The 27,949-nt window shown below is 44.2% G+C and overlaps 1 protein-coding gene across 2 annotated transcripts in view; it reads right to left on the bottom strand.

Annotated features, from left to right (window-relative positions):
- Positions 1-27,949, bottom strand: part of ERGIC2 (ERGIC and golgi 2) — a 796,925-nt gene that overhangs the window by 662,783 nt on the left and 106,193 nt on the right. For both annotated transcript variants that reach the window (XM_069628528.1, XM_069628529.1), the window contains exon 5: positions 23,624-23,670. In XM_069628528.1, coding sequence (XP_069484629.1) covers positions 23,624-23,670 — 47 coding nt within the window. The remainder of the gene's footprint in view (positions 1-23,623; positions 23,671-27,949) is intronic.

Here is a 27,949-nt window from a genome sequence, read left to right on the forward strand (position 1 = left end):
CACGAGAACAGTATTAGAAGGGACGCTAAAGGAAAGCCATGGGGGCAAGTGCCCAGGCTACCGCAAGCAACCGAGAGCGCCTACCTGCCTCAAGGAAGTCCCAGGAGTGATTCGCAGCAGAGGTGTGGTGGCAAGGAACGAAACAGTCAAAGGTCACTCCAATTTCAAAACCATACCGAAAGCAGGACAACGAAGCATGTCAAAGCAAGGGGTAGGAGCGAGCATGAGAATCACCTTGACCAACTACAGAGCACTTGCGAAGGAGTGTGTCGACCAGGTGATGCAGCCCTATTACACCACAGGTAACGGGGAGAGAGGGATACCCAGGGAAGGAGGCACAGATAACGGGGGGCTGCATCATATTTGTCTTAAAACAAGATACGAAGAGAACGATTGAAGACAGCCTACGCGTCCCAGTGAATGGGGAAAGCCTGAAATGAGTGTAGAACACAAAGGAATTCAGCCTACTCCAGCCAGTGAAGGAAAGGATAATAAAATTAAGGAACCTGGTCACTGGGTACATCACACAGATTCCAGTGAGAAGATAAGTGTACAAGAGAGTGTAAAAAGCTATTAGAGAAAGACCACCACTAGGGAAACTGGTGATGGCCAAAGCGGAACTATCAGACATCTTTGAAAGATATAGTACTAAAGGAAATATAGGTGCTATTACACCAAGAAAGAGGAACTTGCGAAATCAAGGAAAAATAAAGGGTCTTGGGAAATTCCCCTAGAAGTACGGAATGAACTGTTGCAAGAAAAAGCAACAAACTATTTGAAGATCAGATATCAAATTTAAATTGCTGAAAAGCACTCCCAGGAGACGGGAGTCATTCTGCTGGTCTTTAGTTAGTATAAGTGGTGGGGACAGTAGTTTAATTTGGACAGAGGACAGACTATTCCTTTTGACTTGAGACCAGACGACGTGCACCCTAGTTTAGTTTTGTTAGGTTTGGAAACTCTTAGAATAGGGACAGTTAGGCATTCTTCATATAATTTCCAATAAACATCCTTTGAAATGGTAAACCATGGTCTGCCTCCTCCTTACCGACCAAAACGCTCTGTTGGTGTTTCTTTGAAAAGCGTCTTGTTTCGATGCCTCTATTTGACTCAAATGTTTTCATGGACCTGCTCCTCATCTCTGCTCTATTGTTTCTCCATAGGCTCCTTTCGATCTCAGTGTATTTTCCAGTTACTTGTTCCTAGACCGTCATGTGCGCAATCTTGCTTTAGTTCCTTCCCGCTTTTAGCTCCCATGCTATGGAATTCTCTTCCCCTTCAGATCAGATATATCCCCTCATACACTCTTCCGTTCATAACTAAAATCCCTCTTAGTTTCTGCCATCTCTTAGCTTCGCATTCTGTTGGTTCCTATGTTAATTATTCATATGCATTCTGTACAGTTAATTTTGTCAATGATCAATAAATACAAATACACATCCAGGTGTCTGAATGTCTGCTACTGGGCAGATTGTGTGGCCAGTGGCAATCCATAATTGAATAGCCATTGCCAGTTTGAATGGCGCAGGCCCTACCGTTGGTGGACGTAGGCAAGCTTCCAGTCCAAATCTTGGATAAAAGGAGTACTCCTGCAGTACTCGATAGATCGTAGGGTTTCAGCTCCAATGATGAAGTGCAATTGCTGGCAATCTTTGCAACTGACCAACATCTCCAGGGCAGTCCCCGTGAATCCCTGCTCCTCTTCCTGATCTCAAGAGGACCCTTGTAGGTGCTTCGACCCCTGAACCTTTGGGAAAAACCAAGTCTCGACCTTTGCTGGAAGATTCATGCCTTCGGAAGTGTCCTTGGACCAACTGGTGGACGGAATAGCTCTATCCTGGGCTACCTTGTTACATCCATCGCCTAGTTGCTACACATCGCCTGCTCCTGCATTTTCAGTCTTCTAATACCAATGAAAGCCATGCAGAGCCTGCTCCTTTTTTCATCAACTGAAGATTGCCAGTCGCAACCTGATTGTGAGGACTCCTGTTGCGATCAGTCTTCTCTGCTTCCTGGAGATGTCTGGTGGTCGCCTGCTTCACACAAGTCCTCTTCATTTCGTTGCAAATGTTCAGCTGGAAGGTGCCTAGAACCGAGACTCCAACACTGCATCTGATCGAAACTAAATACTGTTACCAAAAGTGACCTCTTTACCATCCACCCCTTGGCTTCCTTCAGCCCAACCAAGCACAGACAAGCATGTCTTCCACTGGTATCCGGAACCTCAGCAGTGGTCTCTGGAGAAATTGGAGTAAATGGTGTAGCTTAACAAACCTGCTCCTTTCCCCCCCTATTCCCCATAGGGTTACAATGGAGTCCTGTCCCCATCTCGCTCTTTCCTAAATTAGGCCAGTGGTGGTCTGGTTGAGTATTATCTCATGGGCCTACCCTAGTGTTGTAGGATGGAGAGTTACTTACGTGAACTTTGCTTAACTTTTTAGAACTCTGAATCACACCTCCTGATATTATCCACTCACATAGCAAACCTACCTTCAAAGTATATCTTTTGGAACTCATAACTTTAGGGTACTAGGCCCAAATCCATATTGGGGCTGGACCAATTAAGTAATAGTTTCAGTGTTGCTTTAAAGTTTTTGTACTGTATTTTGTGCATCTGACTACTTGCCTGTATTGCACTGGTTATGAATTATATGTTTTGCTATTTTCTCAAAGGAGTGAATGGGTATCCAGTGATTTTATCGTGGCAAAAAATACTGCAGCAAAAATACCATATATACTATACTATATATGTGTGGGGTGGGTTAGGGTAGACATTTAATGGGGGGTCTCCCCTGTATATAAAATACACATTTTAATGCATTTTGCCACAGTATTTTGCCCGTGGTTAAATCACATAGAACCAAGTGAATGTATGTGTATGTGTATATGTTTTATAGTAATTGTTCAAAATATTTGCCTGAGGGTTTCATTACTTTAGTACTAACTAAAGGCCTAATAAATCATTGTATATTTGTGTACTTACCCGTCTAACTGGAATAATTGGTGTTTCTCTGTGTGGACTCATTGCCCTAGTCTAAACTCAAACCACCTTTGAAGTCTAAGCCTTACTGCTCTGCTGCCCACCTTAATTGGGTTTGGCTAGACTTTAGTTTCTTTCATGTGCAGCATAAAAGGTTGGCCTTCCAAAATACACTTCAAGGGTGGATTTTGGAAATCTATCTTAATGTAAGGGGTCCCTCGTACCATCCTCCCAGCATGGAGAACCCCAGTTGGGCGTCCTGCTGCAATTGTTTATAACCGCTACCTATGATCTTTGGCGAGAGTCACCACTGCTGGCTCTCTGATCTACAGTCACTTAGTCGCTGTTACACTGCCTAAATTTCTTCAGGCGTCCCACTGTCATAAGGGCCTGGTCTGTGTTCCTTCAGACTTCTACTGCAGTCCTTGGCTTCCTTGATTCCCAAATGAGAGTCTCCCAGCTGTTGCTCCAAGAGGTTCAGTCTGCAGGTTCTTCCCTGCAACATGTCAGATGGCTTTTCTTCATCAGCATCTCCTGCTTGAGGCTCTCGCTCACCAGTGAAAGATGGTGCCATTTAAGTCTGTATGTCTTCCTGGCTGAGCTAGCCCATCCAAAGCATAACTGACCTTCCTTGCTGGTGATATCTCTGTAAGCTCCTGTCCTGGGTTTGCTGACGGCAACTCACTGGAGTGATTCTGGTGAGTCATCTGACCCCTCTTGGTATCTTCTTTGGATCTTAACTGCCTTTAGTGTTTAATGTGCTCATATTGGTCCAGCGCTTCCTGTGTGCTGTGATGAATCATGCAGAGTCATCTCCAAATCCCAGCCTAAAGTCTCCTTCCATGTGGCCAGGGAATGGCCAACGCTACGTGATCCTAACCTTGGGGGTGCTATCAGGATCACATGGGAGGAGATGGCGGTCAGAGGGAAGAGGTGACTGCTTTACGAGAGACAGTATTCATCCTTTGCCGAGGATGAGAATATTGTAATTCCCAAATACCTAATGGCATGCCGTCAGTGTTCAATTCCCTCTCATGAAACTACCCAAAGAAAATGCTATGACAAGTCATCTAACCAGAATAAGGGGTGCACATTGGGAGTTTAGGATTTAACTCTAACATCCTCTAATTGTCATGATACTGCCTTAAGTAGAGATCCTAAACCCAATGTTTGAACACAAACCTTTTTCATCACATTTCCCAACTTTACCAACTCTCAGCTTACAAAACGATCTAAACTAAATATCAAAGGACCAAAACAAATCTGGACTTCAAGATCCATAATGCCTGTGGTACTGGGACGAGGAAGAGGGGCTAAGAGTTATTAAGGATCCAAAATGCTATTGACCAGAATAGAGGTCTAGTAGTTGTGGTGGAAAACACCTGAGCAGGACATTTCAATTGAAAAATTAATTGCAGCTGAAGGGATGTGTGGACAGGTAGCTGAAGCAGACCAGAGTGCTGAGGTCGCTGTGAAAGTAGCAGGCATCCCAGCTGATGCCGACGAGAGAAGGGAAGCCATGCGACAGTGCAGAGTGCGCACATCGGGAAGTGGTATCGGAGATAGAAGGGCAGCTGAAGGCGAGACTTGCTCCCATTCAGGTGAGTGACGGTGCAGTGGGCAAGAAGAAGCAGAGGATCAATGGAGCGGTCAGAGCTCCGTAGAAGGAAGAAGCAATCCGCGGAAGTTACGCAGATGCCATCAGCAGAGCAGGCAGGACACGGGAGTACTGCCACACCAGCCAACAGAGGTTGAGACGCCAAACGAGACCCGTGAGATGGCCTAAACCCAAAGGTGACCCTGGGGCGCTTCGAGAAGGCCCATTGATAACAAATGACCATTTTTAATACCAAGTAAAGAAAGTAATGCAACAGAGATTAGGGCATAATACAGCTTTTATGGGAAACCAGTTGGGGGAAAACATATCCAGCATCGCCAAGAGGCTGTAAAGAAACAACACAGAAGCAACAAGGGTGTAATTGGACACCAATTAGGAGAGACCAGTAACCAATATTGCCAATAGTCAAGAGACTATAAAAAGAGGCAGCCATTGTTCAAACCTCCTCACATGGAATAGTGGTGTGGAGAATCTTGGAACAAATACTGCCCCTAAGAACAATTGTAGTGGCAGGAGTTTTCCTCCTGGCAGGCGAGTAAACCAGGAAAGGGATCAATAGTAGTTAGTCCTGGCACACGAGTGGACCAGGAAAGAATATGTTGTTTTGAAACAATGTGTTTGTGGCAAAAGGTGTGGCAGAAAGAAAGTGTTACCACAATTATCATTTTGAGAGACTGTTGCTTTACAAGAAGACATTGTTATGCTATCCCGACAAAAGTATTCAGCTGAAAGAAAAAGTGCTATGGTAAGAATTGCTTTATATCCTGAAGAGAACAATTTCCTTGGTAAATGACCTTTGGTTTTCTGAGAAAGACATTGGCCTTACCAAGAAGGATATTGTGGAAAACATCACATGCTCTTTGCAACAAGAGCATGCTCATCACATGCTCTTTGCAACAAGTGTTTATGAAAGGGACATTTACTTTATCTAAGGGAAGGTTACATTGGGAGGAAACAAACGTTTGTATTGAACTGAATAGAACTTTGCTGAATCAGAACTTTTCCATGAGTGTTCCTGTGTTGAGCCAGGGGAAGGGAACAGAACCCTGGTCACAAGGAGTACTCTCTAAAACATTTAAAGTTTGAATTTGTACACTCTGGGGTTGAATTGAAGACAGCCAAATATGCCTTGTGTTGTTTTGTTGTTTGTATTAGTGGGAGGGTCAGAGACTTCTTGGACACTAGGTCATCCTTCAGTTTAGTTTGCTAGGTAGGGACATCCTCGTTCGGCTATGGAAAGATGTGAATTTATCTCATCCCTTTTCATTTAATTAACTGCAAACTTTGAGAAAACGTACTTTTGTGTCCGTCTCACATTTCCCGGGAGGATAGCTCAGCGGCATCGTGCGCGCCTTGGAAGCAAGACGACACGAAGCAACACAGGTTTGATCCCCAGGTCCGCGCTTAGAAATCTCTGGGTGTGTAAGTGCATTATAAATATGCAACTAAGCAAAAAAAAAAAATAATAATTACGCAACTAAAAAACAAACAATTCCTGTAACAGCGCCTCGATGCCCAAGGGCTGTGAGCGTGCTTTAAAAATGTAAATACATTTAAAAAAAATTCTGACCCCTCACAGGGCCCACAGACTTAACATTGGGACTGAACATTCTATGGACTTGTGAGACCACTCTGTGACTTTATCCATACTCTAAGTTATTTAAAATTTGTACTTACCTGTATATTTTTAGTTTGGGCTATTAGGTGACTCTGAAATAGGGGCTTTCAATGTAGGTGTGCAATGCTTTTCAATATAAATGACATTAAGGATAGGTTTATGTAGTTTGGCTATGTGTCCCACCCATTTAATGTTCATTGCAAGTGAAATCTGTAGGATTTTCCTCCCATTTCCACCCATTAACAACGCCTCTTTTTGCACTCTTTGGCTGAATTTGTATTGTGTGGTGAATTTGTTAGCCATTTTTACTTCCAAAATGGCAGACACCATGTGTTAATGTTAAAAAGTTATTTGACTTGATGCTTTATTAAAAAAATATTTACAGAGCGTTTCAGTTATGTTACATATTTTAATCTATTTTGCATTACAAATAAACAAGTAACTGTTATAAATACGTTTTTGGCAAAATTTCTCTAAAAATGCCCATGTGCTTATTTGTGGGTGTGGGTCTAGTTTGTTCTGATGGAGCAGTACTTGATAGGATATGCAGTGTGATGTGATTTGTTGGATAGTTTGCTTTTTTGCCCAACAGCAGCCATTTTGTTTCACCGAATAACCCGAGCTTCCAGGGATAGATGCGGCTGGTTTGTCTGTGGATCTGGTTTCTTTAAGCAGGCTGGAAGCCCTTCTCACAATTCCGCCTCTGTATTACTCCAACCTGCCCTGCCAAGTCCAGTATTGTAATAAGAAAAACTCCACTCAAGCCAAATTACTCAATCCCAGTGTGCAACCGCCAGTGCCAAACACCAGATTCCTCACGGTCGTGCTGATAAGAGGGATGGGTTGCAGCAAGGCTAGGCTTTTCAGTTTCCAGAGCAAGGAGAAGGGGAACGGGTCAGTGCTGCTGCGGCAGAGACCTGCTGGATTTCTTGTCGGGACCCGCCTCCCGAAGCTGCATCCCGAGAGTGAAGCATCCAGCCAGCCGGGCAGTATTGTATGGGAGCTGCTGCTTTCCTGCGAGTTGCCTTCTAGCAGCAGCAGCCCCTTTTTCACTAGTGGCACTGGCCTGATGCTGCCTCACCATTTGCTGCCCACTGCTACTAAAAGGCCAGCAGCAGCTCCAGAGCATGGAGGCCGACTTGCTCATCACAGAAGAATGGGAAGGGGGAAGGACAAGGCTTTTTGGAGAAAAAGCAAAGCTCAATTTAAGCAAACGTAACTTAATCCTTTTATACAATGATTCACCACAGGCACGCACATCCGAGTTTCCTAACAAACATTTTCCAACACGTTATGCAAGTAGTCAGATATTTCATAAGTATGTTTTGCCTTTCATTTAACCTTTTGACTTTCTTTTCCTCTTGTTTGTTTTCCCACAGATTTTCTTCAACCATTTGTTCTTCCGCAGTGGTCGTTCCATGGGCAAGGTTTCTTGTCCCATGTCCCTTCTGCTTTCGTGGTCCTTTGCTCATTTTTCCCTTTGGTCAGTTCCTACATATTTGCTTCCAAGTCATATTGTGTGCATTTATTTAGTGCATCCATTTACTCGATCCCCTATTCCTGGTCTGAATGTTTGTTTATATTTTAATTACATTATTTTGTTTCATGCAGAGAGGTCTTGAGGCATCGGCAAATGTGGTTCGTGCCCCAGTCAGTTCAATATTATGCCCTGCCCCCTTAGTTTCCCGAAGGCCTTGCAATTGCACCCACCTGTAGTCTGCACTAAGCAATGTTTTGCAGAGTGACCTTCACGGTGAAGCAGCCTGTTCTTTTAAAATATTACATAGTCTTACTTTGTGCGTTCTTCAATCAGTGTTCTGTGTGAAGTGCTTGTATTGCCATTTGCTGGAATGAAGATGGCACCAATCAAGGGCAGCTTTCTATGAAAAGACAGCCACACCCAGAGAATCAATGCAGGAATTACCATGGAACTATTTATGAATTAAGAAAACAAGCTTCACTTTAAAATCCTATCCTTAATACTTGGTGTGTGTGCTGTAATCCAAGTCTGTGGACTGCGCATTCCAGGGTATGTGCAGTCTGTAGTTTGTGCAGTTGTGCACGGAAAACCAAAACCACATTTCTGTATGCATGCATCTTTTCCTTAACAGCTTAATTTTTATAAGTGTGCATTTCCGCCCTGAATTGTGTGAAATCAGGTTAAGATCCTCCCACTCCCACACTATTACGTTGCTGGTCAAGCATTAAAACTTCACTGAAATATATTGAGCAGAAGGATAATTTTCAAGGTCAGTGGTCAGGCCTTGACTATGAGACAAAAGAAGCAAGCATTGGCAATGCCAACAGTTTGGGCTTTTGTGTGGACATGGGAAAGGCAATTGCCAGGCACTGCCTTGGTGGTATTAACTGCTCATTGATGGTAGTAGGTGAAAATGGGCATATAATAGCAGGGCCTGGCAAATGCCTAATACTTACACTCAAACAGTTCGCTTTGCCAATGCTTGTTGCACTTTTGACAGCACAGCCAATGTTATTGTAACCTCCCGAGATTGCCATTCTAAACCTACCTAACACCCCACACCCTCTCTCTACCCCACCCACTCTCTCTCCTCCCCACCCATCCACTACCTCCACACCCAACCCGCACTCTCTCCATCCCACCCACCCATCCATCCTACTCCCCAACTCCCTCTACCCACATGCACCCCACGCTAACTCGCTCTACCTCCACCCACCCTATCCTCACCCTCTCTACCACCACCAACCCACCCACCCACCCACCCCCCACCATACACCCAGACACCCCCTGACTCCCTCTTTCTCTACTCAATCCTGGCGGAGTGTTAGCCAAGTGTTGGCCTTGCTGCTTGTCTTGCTGTTCGTGCCTTGTGGAAACTGATGGTTCCTGTCCTGAGACCGGAATCTAACTTCAGTGCTATTGCTGCGAAGGCAGAGCTACCCTCCCTACACTTGCCTCTACCGACACGGAGCGTAGCAGAGTGTTGGCTGAGTGTTAGCTGATGGAAGCTGCGACTGCTGTGAGTTGCCTCCAGGTGACCCAGAGTCAAGCCTGCTTATTATCACAGCGCGATCATGTGAACTCCTTAAGTTCAGTGACTGAACCACCCGCCCTGCTGATTTCTCCAAGGAAAACGAACGAGCACGGTAATCACCCAATTGACATTGTCGTTGAAATCGCTGATACTATCAATGTTCAAGACAATTAGCCTATTCCTACTAACATTGTTACTTGTGGTGCGATTGCTCCCACTACACTCACAACATTGAACACTTCTTCCATGTACAAAGGGGATTATGTGGACATCAATCTCATTTCTGTTGGTGCGATCGCCACCACTACACTTGCAACATTAATCACTTCTTCCACGCACAACTCGGATTACATAAAACACAATCTAATTTCTGCTACATTGCCGCATAACCTGACTTCCTTAAAATCATTGGACTCTACTGCAGTGGCCGAACCGCGCAAGACTGCATGTGATGTGCAGTGGAGTGCTGCTGTCCCCGCTCGGAAAAGCCAAAACACTGATGGCACCCTCTCAGGAACAGCCAGTCAGTCAAAAAAATGTGTACTGCCTGTAGAAGGCATGTGTAAAAATCGTGGTATTCAGTCATTAAAAAAAGAGAAGTAACTTGGTGGCAGATCCCACTAGCCCGAGATGGAACGCCAGATTACTCAGCGATAAACTCTGGCATGCTGCTAATTCCAACACCTTGGGTGCATGGAATATGAATTCCGTTATTGCCTCCATTGGCTCTTCTACTCCCACATGTTGACAAAGTTAACCAGCCGGCTCCAAGCTGGGACACCGTCTCTGATGCCGACTTATTAGAAAACAGCTACTTTGCACCTTGGAAGAGGAAATGCACCGAATAAGAATTGTCACTTAGATGAGAGTGCTTCCTTATTCTCTCCCATTGTGAAGGAAATAGACAGCCTTGAGACTGCTGTGGTCTGACACTCCACTCAGCAGGTGAATGTGTCGTTACTTACAGCAATAAGGAAACCTAGTAAAGAGTCGATATTTTGCTCTCCAAACAGCAACCCAGGTCGGGCCCTGATGTGCTCAATCCTCAGAGTAGAGTGCAGTGCTTCACAAATAAACCGGACGCTGGCAGCTCGCCTAACAGAGGATACTGCTAATTTGACAGTGTGTCTGGAAGCCGGTAGTCCGAGCGGTAAGCGTCAGTATGTCGCTTCTGATCAGAATTTGGACAGCATACATGCTGCCTCCATTCAAAAAAGACTTTCCCTCTCAATGATGGTTTTTTCTAACCCAGACAAAGATTTTGGCTCCTGTCAGCCCGCTTCAAATTTAATTTGCACTCCTGTAGACGACTCTTGTGGCACTGAACTGTCAGACTCGTCGCCATCTACGAGTGATGATTCCAGTGATAAATCCGACCAGGATTTGAATCAGGCTTTAAGTTCTGACTTACAGCCTAGAGAAGACATCTCTCAAAATCGCCACCAGAGAAGATCTGACAGCTCCTCAGCTGAACGAAGCAATGGCCTTCAGACCGACCAGTTAGCTCACTTGCAGGTCAGCATTTTCTCAGATGTTTCCATCACATTAGCTCCTTACCTGAAGCTGTATGAGAATTTGAGCGACAACTATAAGGACCAATCAACGTTGATTGGACTAATGCATTCAAAATTAATACATATACAAACATCCATTGAATCATTTCATGAAAGAAGAATGAAAGACAAGAAATGTAAGGTGTGGTTTTGAAGTCTCTAATCGATCTAACTCAAGAAACCAGAGCTGATTAACAGATCTTCTTAGAAGGGGTTTGTGAGATCGTCAAGTAGAGTAAAATCCAGCCATCCATGGGGAGCCCAGTGCATCGCCTTTTGCCACCAACTCCGAGCAGGACCTGGTGCCGCTATTGTTAACAGCTAGTTCTGGCAGCATGCCCCATGAGGTATGTGTTGAGGCGCGCTCGTCTAACAACCTTCAATCTTAACCTGCAAGACCTGAACCTGTTGGTTCAGCTGCTCCCGGATGCGATCTATGACCAGATATCGACGTCTGCAAAAGTCCACCACGTTGCCATCTCACCTTCTAGTTAGTGGTTGGAGGTGGAGTTGGTGGCTAGGTCCATCTTCTAGGGCTCCGGTTAGGAGTGTTTTTCAAAGTCTCCGGCTTGGGTAGGACTTTGAAAAGCAAACTGTGGCAAGAAGGTTGTCTCAACCAGTTGCACTTAAGCACTAAGGTAGCAAGGGTGAGCAGTCACCCGAAACAAAGGAAGGGAGGGGCAATTTTGTGTAGTACAGTCAGCACTTTAAACAAAGTAATGAAAAAAGCCACAGGCAAGTACAAAAAAAAATCAAGATTATTAATCTTTTACGCTATAAGCACACAAAGTAATGAAAGGTAGGCAAAAAAAGCAATATACTTACATAGAATGTCTTAGTTAGGCAACACAGTATGAGTGGCTCGCTACTTTAGTAATATGCACAAGTAAAACACATTTATACATAATATCTCTACTGTAACTGCCTGCTAACCCCTACTAGACTGTACGGACATGCCTTCATTGACATACCTTGCATCCTTTTTCTAACTACCCACGCTGATGTCCCTCCGCTGTAACTGCCTATTGCCCACTATTTGATTGTCGCATTTAGCTGTACGATATCTAGCTTACTTGCACAATAATCAGACTGCCATATGACTAATGAGATCTTTGCTTCGCCCTCTGCTTTATGTTAGCTGTTGCGTGGCAGTACTGTCAGCGCCTTGCCTTTGATTTGTCATTGCACCTGCACTAGTCGCCTTATCCCAGGCACTGCACCACATCATTTCTGTTAGACTTCGGAGGCATATTATATCTTGCTAGTCTTTGTGCCGTACTACTGTACACCTTATTACTCTATTATAGACTAAAGCAACCAGCCTAATTGTGTACCATTGTGATTACAACAGGTAGTTAATTTGAACATACATATTCTAGTCTACCTATTCCGCACCCCATTGCACAGAGTCCTGGAACAAGCCGACCAGCAGCCCATCTGGCTCACCCAGGACTGCCTACTACCCTTTACCAGGATGTACATTCACGGTCCAGATAAACTCCCAACAGTTACCCTTTCTAAAATAGCTTGGTTAACGCTTTACATCGCCTCGTCCCTCATACTAGCATTACAGACTAACAGCCTGTTCACTAAAACTAGCGCCATGCTCTCCTGTACTACGACCCCTCCCAACTCTCTCCTCTGCCCTAAAATGCTAGACACACAAAAGCATAACACGGCACACAAACAAGCCAGTATCAAGAATACTCGACCGTACAGATACCCTGTAGTATTACTGACAGAAATTTAAGATTGCGCGCTCGCCTAACCAAACTGTATGAGCTACCGGCCAAAGAAATTGAACAATTAAACCACCTAAAAAAGTGCCTACTCCAGAAAGTAACTGCAGAGCCCAATACTAGTCTCACCAATCACAAAAGACCCACACTGAACCGTACTAAACGGACGATCAAAGATAGTCCTAGCACCACCCCCACATTAGAAAGCCACCGACCTAACCTTAAAGGAGCGCTCATAAACGCTAGGTCTCTAGTTGCCCATGCAACCGAGATATCAGATATTATACTAAAAGACAACATGGACTTCATGGCCATCTCAGAATCTTGGTTACATGATGCGGCAGACCCTGCCATATCGCTGGCAGTGCCTCATAACTATACTATCCTGCCAGCAGATGGACATCTCTCGAGGTGGAGGAATATCAATTATAGCCAAGACCAATTTAGACATGAGAATTGTCACAACACCCACTATGAAATCTTGTGAATGACTCCCGGTCAAAATCGCCACTGCCAACTCACAAACACTAAATATCTTTCTTATCTACAGACCACCAGGTCCCATTGGAAACTTCTCGGAAGATATTTCCACGACCTTGTCCAATAATCTAAAAAACACCTCCCAAACATTAGCGTTAGGTGACTTTAATCTAGGTGACAACGATTCTAAGGATACTCACTCCACTGCCATTGCTATGACTTTGAAAGAGCTTGGGTTCTCCCAGAAAGTTAATTCACCCACGCATAACAGAGGTCGAATCCTTGACTGGATAGAAGAATATAACTGAGGTAAATATCACGTCTATTGTTCCTCAGATCTGGACAGACCACCATCTCCTATTATTTACATTGGCAACCAACCAAGCCACGGCCCCACCTTCACTTACGAGGAAAAAAAAAAAACCCATGACAGTTGAAAAACTGCTGCCCCACATAATACCTAAACTTAATTCTGTACCGGATAATATGGACCCAAACTCCCTAGTCGAACAGTACAATGAAGCCATGAACTCAGCCCTCGACAATATCGCACCACTCAAATTAAGGAATAGCAAACCTAAAAACACCTCAACTCTTGGTTCACCCCTCACTTAAAAAAACCTTAGACTACTTAAAAGAAAGCTTGAAACCGCTTGGAGACTCTCCCCATCAGCTGAAAACAAACTAAACCATACTAAGGTCTCAACCCAATATAAGAAAGACATCCTCTTAGCCAAACAAGAGACTTATAATAACAGAATATCTCAATCCAAATCTAGTGTCAAAGAATTGTTCAGTATTCTGAAAGAACTGGAAACACCCATAGTACCACAAGAAAACTGCACCAAAGACAAAAAGTGGTGCTCCAGTATCCAACATGCCTTAACTAACAAAGTCGCCAACTTACAAACCAAAATGCCCACAAGAAAGCCTAACACCTCGAAATCCTCAGAGCATAGCTCCCCCACCACATCATAAACAAGAAACACGCTTTAGCTTCTCTAAAGTATCGACCACTGAGGTGGAGAAGGTCATACTGGGACTTAAACCGTCCAATTGCAAAGGTGACCAATGCCCGGCACAACTTATTAAAGATGATGCGAGAGAACTCTCGCCCTTTATAACTAAACTTATCAATGCCTCATTCACCACTGGTACTGTCCCGTACAACCTGAAAGAATCATGTGTACTGCCATTACTGAAAAAGCAAACCCTTGACCCTGCCATTCCCATGAACTTCATGACACTGCCATTTCTTCTAAAAAATGTAGATAAAGTGGCCTATATTCAAATACAGAACTTCCTGGAATCTAACCTACTAGGATCTCGTCAATCCGGATTCCGCCCTCAACATGGCACGGAGACGGCCTTAATTGATCTTAAGGCTCAAATAGATGAGTTTAGAGATAAAGGCCAAGCAGCCTTACTCCTCCTTCTAGACCTCTCGGCTGCATTCGACTTGGTTGACCACACAGTCTTATGCAGCCACCTAGACTCTGCAGCCCATTTCTCTCAGGAGGCTATAACCTGGATCGAGTCTTTACTGAGCAACCGGACCATGAGAGTCTTCTCTCCATCGGCCTCAGCAGACCCGATCTCTATAACCTGCGGTGTACCTAAGGGATCCTGTGCGTCACCCACACTATACAATGTATTCACCAAGCCCCTCTTCGACGAAATGCACCATTTGGGTATCGCCTACACGAACTATGCAGACGATCCCCAAAACCTCCTTCCGCTTTCAGATTACGCCGTGGATCTGGCTTTGGTGAATAGAATTTACAGTATCGTTCAGGCATGGATGGCCACCCATGGACTATGCCTGAACGACGACAAAACTGAGATTATCCTAGGCACCCCGACCTATATATCTAAACTTAGCCCAGATTATGCCAACTTCACTAATGATGGCAATAACATAAAAGTAGCAAAGGAAGTGAAGACCTTAGGCTTTTACCTAGACGCCACCCTGAACTTCTCTAAACAAGTCAACTCCCTAGCCTCTTCTACCGCATACACATGCAAACTTATCAGAGCCAGTAAACAAGTCCTCTCCGACAGCTGCCCTACGCTCACCAGAGCCCTCATACTCTCCAAATTGGATTACTGTAACGCGCTCTACATTGGAGTGAATAAAGAGACTATCCATAAAATACAAGTTTTCCAGAACAATGCCCTGAGAGCAGCTCTTAAGATCAATAGAAATTAGCATATTTCCTCTGCAAGAAGAGAACACAAATGGCTATCCACCTTTGATAAAATCCAATTTAAGATTGCCTCCCTTACCCACAAGTGCCTTAATAATAATGCACCGCCTTACCTTACGGACAGAATTTGTAAAAAAAACCTCATCCAGACCGACTAGAACAGCTAACTGCCTCCAAGTTCCACAATTCAGACTCTCTACTATCGGAGGACACAGTTTCCCAGTTAAGGCTGCGCAATTGTGGAACTCCCTACCCTCTGGTATTAGAGAACCCCAGCCCTTCTCTAAATTCAGACAGAATCTGACCAACTGGCTAAAAGAAAATGATAAATAATCACTCTGACTAACACCTTCTTGACGCCTACCCTTCTGCTTACTGATTCGCTTACTATGTGCTAGTCCACTTGGACTCCTTTCCTGATGTATTGCGCTCATTTTAATTCTATGCTATTTAATCATGTAATTTACACTGTATATACCTGTATGATGTATGATGTTCTTTTGTAGATTTCTTCCTGCATTTCATGTACCCATTTACCCTGTAACTAAGTTGAACATATCCTTATCTTTTGCGCCCTGATGCCCCTGGGTCTGGTGCGCATTATAAATAAACTAAACATTTACTGTGAAATATTAAAAATAGTGAAAAGGTTATTAGAATGTTAAAAGAGAACCACTAGGAGAAACTACTAAGATAGGGAGCTCAGGGCAAAACAGCAGCAAGTTCACAGCAAACGTGGTAGGTAGAAAAGTGACTTACAGGATTAAAGTAGAGTTTCTGCTATTTGGGAGAGCAAATAACACCCCTGGGGTCTAAGAGGATGGGAGCATCATGGTGCAAGTATGACTCAAAGGTCTCATGGCCACCCTAACTATCACGCCAAGGGACAGGAAGTTGACTTCATCACACTTCAAGGGTACCTCTTGGGAAAACTAATAGGGAAGAGGAGTGAATCTGGAGCACCACCAGCCTTCGGTGGACACCAAGCTCATAATCAACAGCCTCACTATAAAACTAGACTGCCTCCCCAATACAGAACAGAAAATAAGGTTGGTGTTTCTACCAAGAGAAATACACTGCTAAATTGAATACAAAAGTATAAACATTTAATTAAATAATTATTGTTTAAATGACACCAGCATTGACAAAAAAAGAAAAAATGAATGCATATAGCCACCACCACCAAAATGGGCATAATAATGTATCAGTTTCTTATGTATGCCCAAACACACTCGGAACTTGGTGTATGCAGCAATATGATACTTGACAATAATTTGCCAGCTAAGACAACACCTTAGTATGGGCAAATAAGAATTATGTAGGTGTTGTGTAATAAATTCAAAGGGTACGGGCGTATACACCATTGGTCCCTTGAAGAAATCCCTGTACTTGATGAAAAACTGTATGTGGGATGAAAAAGGTCGGGCAGTTACAATGTTTTTCGAAAATTGTTAGATCGGCATTGGTTAACACTTAAAAGTTTTGAGTGTGTTTAGGAATATACATAAGAAATTGGGATACAGTATTATGCCCTGTTTTGGTGATGGCTACATAATTCTTTTGTCACTGGTCGGGATGTTTTTATAATTATGTATGTGTCATTTTGGGCTTGGGGAAGGGAAGCCCTGCAAGTCCTGTGATTGTAAGGTCCGAGCCCAACTAAGGAAGACCTACGTGAACTTTGGTTGCCCTGTGAAAGAACTTTTGGTGAACTGAAAATAAGTGACTAACGTGAAAGGCCAAGCGGGCCTCAGCCCATGTTTTGAACTGCCATTTTTAATAACCTGAGCCAGAGTGTGTCATCCCGTCTACCGGGGTCGCCTTACTCTCTGATTTCCAACGTGGGGAGGAGAGCTGACTCAGCCACCTTGATCCTTTGTTATAACACTGACTTTCCTTTGCATACACATTCCCCTTTACACCATTTTTGTATAAGAGACAAAGAGGAGATGGCTGGAAGGTTTAGAATGAATGTTAACCACTGGCATTGCTCTGGGCAACCCTCCAGACCATTGTTCTTCGCCTGCCAAGCCATTACAGAAGGGGAAAGACCATATGCAAATCAGGCTTGGTCCCACCCCAAAAGGGGCCATCCAGCCCAAACTGCTAGGTCACATCCCTTCTGCACGAGACCACAAGCATCCCCAAATATGTTTCGGCCTTGTTGGGCCTCATCAGTGAGCATTAGCTTGTGTCTCTAGGCCTGTGGTTATGATTAATTCAAAACCTTGCAGCCATCACCTTTTTGTTTTGCTAAAGTCACCCCGAGTGGGACGGGCATGCCCAGACGTGGGTCCTGAGTCTGCCGGGCCTAGAGACCCAAGCTACACCTCACTGATGACGCCCAGCAGGGCTGAAACATGTCTGGGGATGCTTGTGGCCTCATGCAGGAGGGATGTGACCTAGCAGTTTGGGCTGGACTGCCCCTTTTGGGGCAGGACCAAGCCTGATTTGCATATGGTTTTTCCCCTTCTGTAATGGCTTGGCAGGCTGAAAAACTATGGTCTGGAGGGTTGCCCAGAGCTGTGCCTGTGGTTATGATTAATTCAAAACCTTCCAGCCATCACCTTTTTGTTTTGCTTAAGCGATAGGGCAGGCATTCGTTTTTGTTTTAATTATAGGCCATTTTGATTTGACATACTGGCTAGGACTGCGTTTTCTTTATTTTTTGATGGTAGAGACTACTCCCATCGTAGATATGGGCAAAATAGGAGTTTTTCCAAACCCCAAGAGTTTAGTAAAGGTTTTGAAACGTGTAGCTCTTGTGTCTGTCATACTTGTGATACCATGCATTCCCCACACCTCCAAATACTGGGCTGCCAAGGGAAAGTGCAAGTGGATGCAGCTGAAGAAAACTCTCGTTAGTCTTCCTCTTCTTACTTACCTGTAGTAGCACGATCTTGGTACTTTTAAATTACAGAAAGCAATTCAGCCTCTCTCGGGTCTTTCATTTTGGGTTTCCTCGCCTTGCTGCTTATTTGCCTTCATGTAAAACTAGGTACACTGAGCAACAGGTTCCATTTCTTAAAGAAGCAGCAGGTTTAGTGCCGCCCCTAAAACCTACTCGGCTTTGGTTTATGGACAAACTCTGAGCTGCACATCTTGAGGTTAGATAGGCTGAACACAAATAGGGCGTTCTCATGGTGCAGCCGAGAAGACAGCCTATAGGCTTTTGTGCAAAGCCCATCATAAGTCTATCTTTGTTGCTAAGCCAACCTTGTTTACTCAGAAAATTACCAGCACTCTTAATCAACCTACAGAGCTGTTTGCCATCGAGACATCTTTGTGATCTACTGAGAATTCTTCAGACTAGGACTCCTACGCAATCTCTCAGTGATTCTTTGGCCCAAGTCTTCATTTCTAAAATTAATATTATTCAGGCCGATATTTATAAGCTACATTGGTGTTCCGCTAATAATGTGCCAGATGCCAAAGTTAGTGGCCCTGCACATGTGTAGTCCGAGAATGTGGTAGAGAAGGCTGTTCTTCAGCTTAAATCAGCCTCTCCCCATGATACTATACCCCTGGCAGTCTCCGAGGATATTATTCCCGGTTTGATTACCTGGGTTTCCCAGGCAGTTAATTTGTCCTGCCAGTTTGGGTCAATTACAGTGGAGTTAAAACAGGCCATAGTTATTCCCCTCATTAAGAAACATTCACTGGATCCTACAAAGATCAAGATTGACTATTGCAGCAGTCTCCTGGTTGGCATTATGAAATCTGAATGCAACCGTCTTCAGGTGATTCAGAATAGCACTGTCAGTTGTTAAGGGCCTTAAATGGAAAGACCACGTGTCTGAAGCAAGACGTGGTCTACATTGGTTGCCTGTGGAGTCTAGGACACAGTACCATTTGCTTTTGGTTACTCACAAATGTTGTGCTGGAGCCATGCCGGTCTACCCGAGTGAGCTGCTGTCTGAGAAATCCAATGCTAAGTCTCTTAGATCTAATAACCCATCAATTGAAGATGCTGGCTTGTAATTCCAGTAAGGCCATGAAAGGTGCTTTCGTTAAGGCTGGACCTAGGGCCTAGAATGCCCTTCCACTTGACATAAGAGAAATACAATCAAAAGCAGTTTTCAGAAAATAGTTAAAAATGTTATTCTCCTAAGGACTGTCTACATTTACTGACCCGTGTTGGCGATTATTATTGCCTTCTTCTGTTCTATGTTACAATTTACTGTCTTTATACGTTAAGGCTCCGGGTCCTTGGTTGCGCGTTATAAATCTAATAAAGTAAACTACAGTGCCCGATAACTTCCATCCCATTTCACTCCTACTTCTGTTCATGAAACTTTTGGAATCTTTGGTTCCTCCTCTTCTCTCCTTCTTGGAAAGTACTGCGTTGTTTGGCCCCTTTCAGTCAGGTTTTCATCCGGGACGCGGCATGGAAAGTGTTCTGGTTTCTGCTGTCGAAGACTTGGCCAGACTGGTGGACGGCCGTCGAATGGCTGTGCTGATATCGTTCGATCTTTCGGCAGCCTTTGACACCGTTGACCACCTGATCTTGGCTTCAGCAGGCCTCTCCTGGTCTGTTTTAGTCTGGTTCTCTTCCTTCCTGACTGACCAGGGCCAATCTCGTTCACTTCCGCTTCTTGTCCTTTATCCTGTGGTGTCCCGCAGGACTTTCCCTTGTTCCCTTCACTTTAACATCTACATACAGCCTTTCGTCTGCCTTGTCTGTTCCTTTGGTTTCAGGTGCTGCTCTTATGCAAAGGACCCCCAGATCCTGGTTCGATTAGAGCCAGTGCCTGGTGGGCATCAGGGATTGGATGGGTAGTAACTGGCTGAAGTTAAATGGGGACAAGACTGAGGTATTGGTGATGGGTTCCTCTCCTAATCCGGCTCTTTGGACTCTTGGCCTGCTGCACCGGGCGACTTCCTGCTTCCTGTGTCTGCTGTTAAAAATCTTGGGGGTACTTTATCATCTACCCTATCTATGGCGCTCAGGTCGGAGAAATGTGTAAGGCCGGTCATTTTCACCTGGAGATTTTGCCCTTTCTGCCATGTCATGTCAGACCTCTGGTGGTGGCCTCACTGGCGTTGAGCCGTATAGACCATTGTAATTCTCTATTTTTGGCTCAGCCAGCGGGGCTCATCCACCGGTTGCAGTTGTTGCAGAATTTAGCAGCCAGTGTGGCCACCAACACTCTTTATGGCGCCTATATCACTCCAGTACTGCGTTTCCCCCACTGGCTTCCTGTCGCCAAGCGTATAGAATTTAAGGTCCTTTGTTTAGTTCATTGGGCCTTCCATCATCAAGGTGCAGACTATCTCTAGGATAAATTCCCTCCTTACCTTCCCACCCGAGCTCTTCGCTCTGGGAGTGCTAGCTTGATCATTCTCCAGAGGATCCGCCCATCAAGAGTGCGGCCGCACCTTTTCTGTGGAATACGTTCCCTCTGACCTGGAGATGTACTTCTAATCACCTGAAATGTAGCAGTCTACTGAAAATGTTCTTTTTGAAGCATATTGGACTATCTAGTTATGTGTGATGTCTGAGCGCCAAGATGCCTATGAGAGCTCTACAAAACTTTTTAACTTAACATAGTTGCTCTCCACTAACGCAGTCAGTTCTTTTCAGCAACTACAGGTAGTCCTGGATACTTTTTCCAATGATCCACCACTAGATGTTAGGAGGATTCCTCTCTGCCCCTGTTCTCAATGTGTGAGAGAAATCTACCCACAACCGGGCAACAGACTTACTGTAAACACTCCACACCACGCAACAGGTGAATGTCTACAAAATGTATTACTCCAAATATATCTACTGTTGATCCTTGGGAAGAAAAAATGTATGCAGAAATAAAGGTGAGTAACATGGTTAAAACAGGGTCTTGGGGTGCGTCGCTGCACAGTTATGTCATTGGGGAAGCTCAGTGTCAACTGGCAAGTTGCCCAAATTGGTTCCATGTTCATTCATCTCCAGATTTTTGCCGAGACTTTTTTGGGGAAATTGTTTCGCCGAAAAAACGTTGAATCTTTTTTATTTTTTATTTGGGTGGGGTCATCCCCCCAAACTCCCCTTCCTTTTATTTATTCTCTATCCTCCCACCAAACCTACCCCTTTTATGCCCTTAGCCTCCCACCCATATTTTCAAGGAGTTTTTCCTCGGTCTACATTTTTCGGCAAAATACTCTGCGGAAAAAACAGGCGATTAATGAACGTTGTACCCCTAAATTCTTGTTAGTACTCTAAAAGGAATAAACCTCCTCAATAGAAGTCGATGTACGAGTGTGAAAAGAGAAGGAAAGCAATAATCTTAAATAGGAAGCAACCACAAGCTGTCAAAATGTTTAGAAACACTTTGACTGCAGTGACTTTACTTTTCAAAGACAGACTGGTTAAGCAACAATTATTCTGGTGAGGAGAAAGAGTGGACTCTCCAGAAATTGTATCTGTAGCGTTACATGATGTGTTACTGAGTCAGAGATATTGGGCCTCATCACGAGTTGGGCTGTATTGCCGGCTGTAATACAGCCGACTGTAATAGCCCTAACACCGACCAGTCCGGTGGTATTACCACCGGATCACGAGTTGGGCCTTAACGGTAAATCCCCATTCCCGATTGGGTCCATTGGATACAATGGGGAATTTTCGGCGCCAATTATGCGGGCTAATACAGCCGGCTGTAATACAGCCGAAAACAGGGTTTTCACCTCCAGAAAAAAGCTGGAGGTAAAACAGTCGATTTAGCGCCCAACTTGTGATAGGGCCAGCCCTTAAATGCGGCTGTAATACCGTTACCACCGCATTTAAGGGCTCCAGCCAAACTCGTGATGAGGCCCCCTGTAGCTGCTGCAGAGGGAACAGCACTGTTGACCACTAGCAAACGGGAGTGGCCCAGCAAAGCAGATCAAGTCATCATCATGAGTTTTAGATCAAGGCTTCTTGGCTGTAGATAGTCTTTTGTAACTCTAATCAGCTGGCCCTACCGATTACTCACCCTCAGTTGAGCCTGTGCTCCTGCCTCTTCATGACTGAATTTCCAGGGCAAGCAGTGTCTTCTGGGAGCAGAGTAGTCTTGACATGTTACGTTTAGCAAATGCAGTCCCAGTTATGGTGAGCAAGACTGATTGGGGTAGCGCTGTTGTTTCTTTGGCAGATTGCGGAATAGGTGAATCTTCAACATGCGGTTGATTTGCATATTGGAATGCTAGGCATTTGATGGGCCTAAACGAGGACCCTTTTGTTCAGCGCTGTCGATAAACATACAAAAGGCCTAAAGTTTAAAGTCATTAGAAGCCACATTCACTCCAGTAGCTCCCTTGACCTCACCTCAATTCAGCCTAAGTCTGTATTATGTCAAATGGCAGTAGAGGAAATGGATCTTGGAGCCATTGGGGATGAATTCCAACCTTGGGGCTCCATGCTTTCTGCTTTAAAACAGAGATAGTCTTGCTGCTCCAAGATCTACTACGTGTCATAGGACAGTTACTTGTGGCAGCCACCACAAACAGGTTTACTAAGCAACCTCCTCCAACCTTAGAAGAGACCAAATATGATTATTACTTCCTACTGTGAGAATGTGGCAATTTTCTCTACATCAGAGCACATTCCATCTCGATTGAAAGATAGCATACGAACTGGGCATAAAATAAAGGCAGGGCAAAGGAAATCTACATATACCATAATTGCTCAGAAATTATAATGTAAGAACAGGTCCTGGTTATTACAAGTGCCTCCCTGATTCCAACATCTTATCCAAATATTGTCGCTTTATGTTTTTAATGAGGGGTATTCGGTTAGCTCACATGTCATGTCAGCACTAGAAAGATAGTGCCAAGAACATGACATATTCTCAGGAGTAGCAGGGTTAACCAGGCCTTAATTGTATTTGCCAAGTTTGCTTTCTCAAGGTCATTAATGATGAATACAGAAATACAGAGGTCTTTTATATGCAAGTGTGGCAGGGAATTCTTTCTGGGGAACGCAGTGCTGCCTCACCAGATTTGAAAAATCATTCCAGTAAACTTTACAGCTTAGTACAGAACTATCGCACTGACTCGCACCATGTGACAAAACTCAAATACATTTGAGACCATCTCCCCACCACCCCTCCCGCCACCCCACCGAGTATTGCAAATCTGAAAACCATCCTTTACAATACAAAATTGCCAAGTTGGGTGCTCCACGTTTGTCAAAAGCTCATCTAAAAACAAGACATTTGTTCCCTTGAATCACTACAATCAAACAAAGATAGGTCTTAGGAGGTTCGCCTCCATTTATTGTCTTTTTGATTTAATTAGCAACCCCATAAAAATGCAGCAACTATTTATATGTTAATTGCTGCATGAAAACACATCAGTGAATACTTTGGAAAACAAAATATACAGTCTGAAATATACAAATGGGAGAGAATGAATCTTCCAACATTTTGCAAATCTGAGCATAATATACATTAAAAACTTACATTGACACCTCATCGCAACTGTGATATCAACATTTATTCTTAATTTGCTGGAAGACAAAGGAAAAAAACAAGTTTTAGGTACAACCCTTAAAACAATCTGCTCAAGAATTTTATGGATAATTTGCATTTGGAAACGGATGGAGGAACTGAATTATGCGACTGTCTACATTGCTACAAAATAACTAAACTGGGCCGAAGCATAGAAAGCAAGATGTTGAGTGAACATAACCATTTAAAAAGAAAATGATTGAATGTGTTCCCCAGATGCAATGTTTTATCCATAAAATTATCCTATTCAAAATCGCGTGAATCATATTGACACCACTAGTGCTACTGCAGCATCTGCACGACAAAGGAATCAACTGTCAAACTTCTATGGTGCACACACTGTCCTTTCACTTTCTGAATAGGAACGCCAGACTGAACATACATTTTACAGGGAGTAGTTAAAGAACACCATGTGAGATTATTTTCACAATTGATAGGGTAGGAGAGAGGAGGAAAGTGCATGGCTAGGGAAGCAGATTACAATGGGTAAATACAATAGAGCTGAGAACTAACAATGGGGGAGGGGGACCAATTGGACAGGGATACAAGCAACAGGGGGAGGAAGCACACAGAGTATGTCCAGAGTGACTGCAATCTAGACACCTTTTCACACGCTCGAAGGGCAAATCAAACTTGCATGGTCTGTCAAATGTGCTAGGGGTTGCTTGGGAGTCAGGGAGTAGGAAACAGAAATTGTAAGTTAGTAACCATTGGTATAACTAAAGTGACTGATAAATCCTTTGGAACTAATAACGAATTGAGGTAATTCTAACCATCCTCGATGACCTTTCTGTGAAGTCAACAATCTCCATGGTCGCTTCCATCCTTCCACTGGGCTTCTCTGCCCTACATCCTTGTAGTAAGCCAGTTCTCTTCCAGAGAACTACTTTTTCAAAAAAGATCTCTCCTCCATCTGCCCTGGTCATGGGACTTTGCCTTCTTTCTGCCTTTTCAAGGACCCTCTCCTGCCTTCCATTCTATTGTGAACACATATCCGCATTACCTTCCATGGACACTCAAATCCTCACATTTTATTAGATGAGGTGCCCACTCACATTTTGGAGCACTTGCTTCTCAGTCTTTTAGTGCCCCTCCATGACTGATTCCCCCCTCTTCCCCTACCTCTTTAGGGACTGGACTCAACTTTCAAACAAAGGCACTTTCTTTTTGAGGGGGTTCTCCTTAATTTGAGGATCACTCTCCATCGAGTATTCACTCAAAAATGTGTTTGGTGCCTCGTTCCCTGGCATATTCAGGGACTATTATCTCTCTACAGTGGAATTGAGGGGCCACGCCATGCTCTGCTGGATGAATCCACCCACTTTGAGAGTGTTGACATATACCATTACAAGGACCGCAGTCCTCTTCTTCACACTATTAAGTAAGGGGTGGTCAGGCAGTGTGCTGTGTTCTGGGCAGCAGTGACGCATTTACAGTAACAGGACCAGTGTTTTGAGGTAGATTGCAGAATATTCATTGCATACAGTGAATAGCTTGTAACATGCTAATGTACTGCACTTTTCTCTGTTTTTTTTGGTGCTCTTATAGCTTTTACGCAGGTCTGGGAAACAGATAAGGTGCTTGCTGAGGGCAGCTGCTCATAAGCACAATGAGATAGGCTGAGCAAGGAAGCAGTGCTAAAAGATGTCTAATGCAGCTACTTAATTATCCCAGTTCATGCACAAAATTGCATCCTCCGATACCTTCGAATGAGAGACTGCCAGTTATTCGCATTCAGCTTGAAAGAAGGTCACTCCAGTACCAGAACCCTTCTGTCAGATTGGCATGGTACATGCAGGGACAGCAGCATTTGCAGTAAAGAGTCTCACCGTTCTCATACCCAAAACATGCTGATGGTACCCTTACAGGCCTTTTGTCGCCTTGATTGGGGAAAGCCGCAGAAATTAGTAGATCCAATCCTTTAGGAACACAGACCTAGCCTACCACAGTCTGTGAAGACATCAGGGAATCTTGAAGCTCTCTGGCTGGCCTGAAAAGATCCACGTTACAACCTCAGAGTGAATAAGAATCCCAGGTAATTGCAGCAATTATGTGCAGCAAAGAAGCCAACATGAAGCCTTGCAAACCGCTATAGTGCCAATGGCTTATGGGGGACAATACATTGTATTGGTCTGCTACGATGGTCCCCCTCATTTTGACTAACTACCTTTAGCTGTTTGGGGTTTCAACAAGTTCCTGAAAAATTGTATTTTCCTTTCATTATGCAGGATCCACCTGATCGCCTATCTGGATGACACTTTGTGAATGGATCAACACCCGGGTGCACTGCCTTCCCGCTGAACTTTGGGACATCCATCTGCTACATAGACGGATTCAGAATGAATTTCTACAAATCGTTGTGCACCAGTCCTAGGAGACATGCTTTTTGGTATTCCTACTAGATACAAAAGGCAGCAACACAAACAGATGCTCCATGCACAAAGAGTTGGCCTAGTAAAGGTCATGGAAATTCATTACACTACACGAGCTTACACGTTGGGCTCCATAGCATTGATCCAGGCAGTTTTGAAATTCTGCTCTATTACAGCACCCTGCAACTGTGCAAAGCAGCTCATCATTGAACTAGTTTGCCCTGTATTGCAGATAATTGCCCTAGAATGTTCCTCCAAAGGAGAGTTTTCTTCGTGGTTGATTGACAAAGATGCCTGAAAGGATCAGGTGATGTTTGGGTCCCCTCCCAGATGGCGTAACAGAATCAGTTACAAGATATTTGGGTTTGGGCACCACATAAGTCAACACGATGAAAGGGTTCTTTGGTCACCAGGGGAGAGTGACTTCCATTAGAATCGGCACCAACAATTAGCTGGTTTGTTTGCGCTGGGGAGTCTAGGCAGCCATGGCTCAAACTGCTGTATGTCAGCAGTTGACTACATCAACTGTTTCCTCAAGGCAGATTTCTTTCTGAGAGTCTCCAACGAGGTCAGAGAGTAACAATTCTGTCATTTAAGGGACCACGGAGATTAGCTCATGAACCAAGCAAACATTCACTCTTTTCTCTGTGTGGCCAATTTGAGGTAGCTCTGAGTCTTCATGCTGAACAATCAGCTGGACTTCTTTGTCAGCAGAAGAACTGACCATTAGGGTAAGGGCCACAATTAGATTCCTTCAGGGCTGGATGGGCTGGCATGCAATACTTTTCCATCCTCTCCACACCTGCCCAGAGTACTCCTTATGCTGAGGAGCTCTTGCTGTTGGTGGCGCCCAATTAGTCAGAATATGTATTGTTGATGTGGCACAATAGGGAGGAGGCAAGTTTGAAAGTTGTCCCTTTTGGGGCCCACTCCGTCCACAAAGTCAAAGCATCCCAAAGACTTCTCTGCTTGTGCTAGCTTGGAGGCCAGCCATATGACAAGTTGGCAGCACCCATACTACCTTGAAAGAAAGGCTGTTTACCTGAGTTTTTGCCTAAAGGAGACAGTATATGTGTGGACATTGTACATCTCCGTTGCCCCTTCAGGTAAGAAGAAAGGTCCAGCTCCCCAAAAATGCCTATTTTTGTAGCAAGATATTTTAACAAACATTATCAAATGCAGGCTTCAGCTTATATTAAGGCCTTTGGGGCTAGTGAGCTTGACCAAGAGTGATTCTTAACCCCTCAAAGTGTGAAATTCACTTGCAGAGAGTTTGACGAAAGATCTCAAATACACAATCATGATGTAGAAGTAGAGTTCTGGAAAAAGTTGCGACTGGACAACAACTTCAGACGTTTCTAGATGAGAACGTCCTTGACTCCTTTCAGTCAGGGTTCAAGATTCAGGCCATGGCATGAGACGGCATTAAACTAATGCTGTCTGGGACGATCTACTCGAAGCTGCCGATGATGGTGATGTCAGTATGCTGAATATGCTGGACCCATCAGCGGCTTTCAATACTGTGAATTTTGACTTTCCAAAGTCGAGTCTGCCATCAGTGGGTCGAATATCTGATGATGCGTTACAACTGGTTTATGTCTTTCCTGACCGACCATGTCCAACAGGTTAAAACTGGATCAGATTTGTCTGACCCCTTGTCTGTCATCTGTGGAGTCCCACAGGGCTCCTTCCTGTCACCACTTTTGCTCAAAATGTACATTTGTTCATTGCTTGATATTTTCTCCCAATTCAATTTTTGTTATCATTCCTATGCTGACGATACCCAGATCGACATCAGATTAAAGCATCCAGTGGAAGCATTGGAGCAAGTCTTGTGCTAATAAAACTCAGAATTGGATGCTGGAGAATAAACTCCAGCTGAATCCATAAAAAAACTGAAATCAGT

Source organism: Ambystoma mexicanum, chromosome 12, assembly GCF_040938575.1.
Source record: "Ambystoma mexicanum isolate Mex_15411 chromosome 12, UKY_AmexF1_1, whole genome shotgun sequence".
NCBI lineage: Eukaryota > Metazoa > Chordata > Amphibia > Caudata > Ambystomatidae > Ambystoma > Ambystoma mexicanum.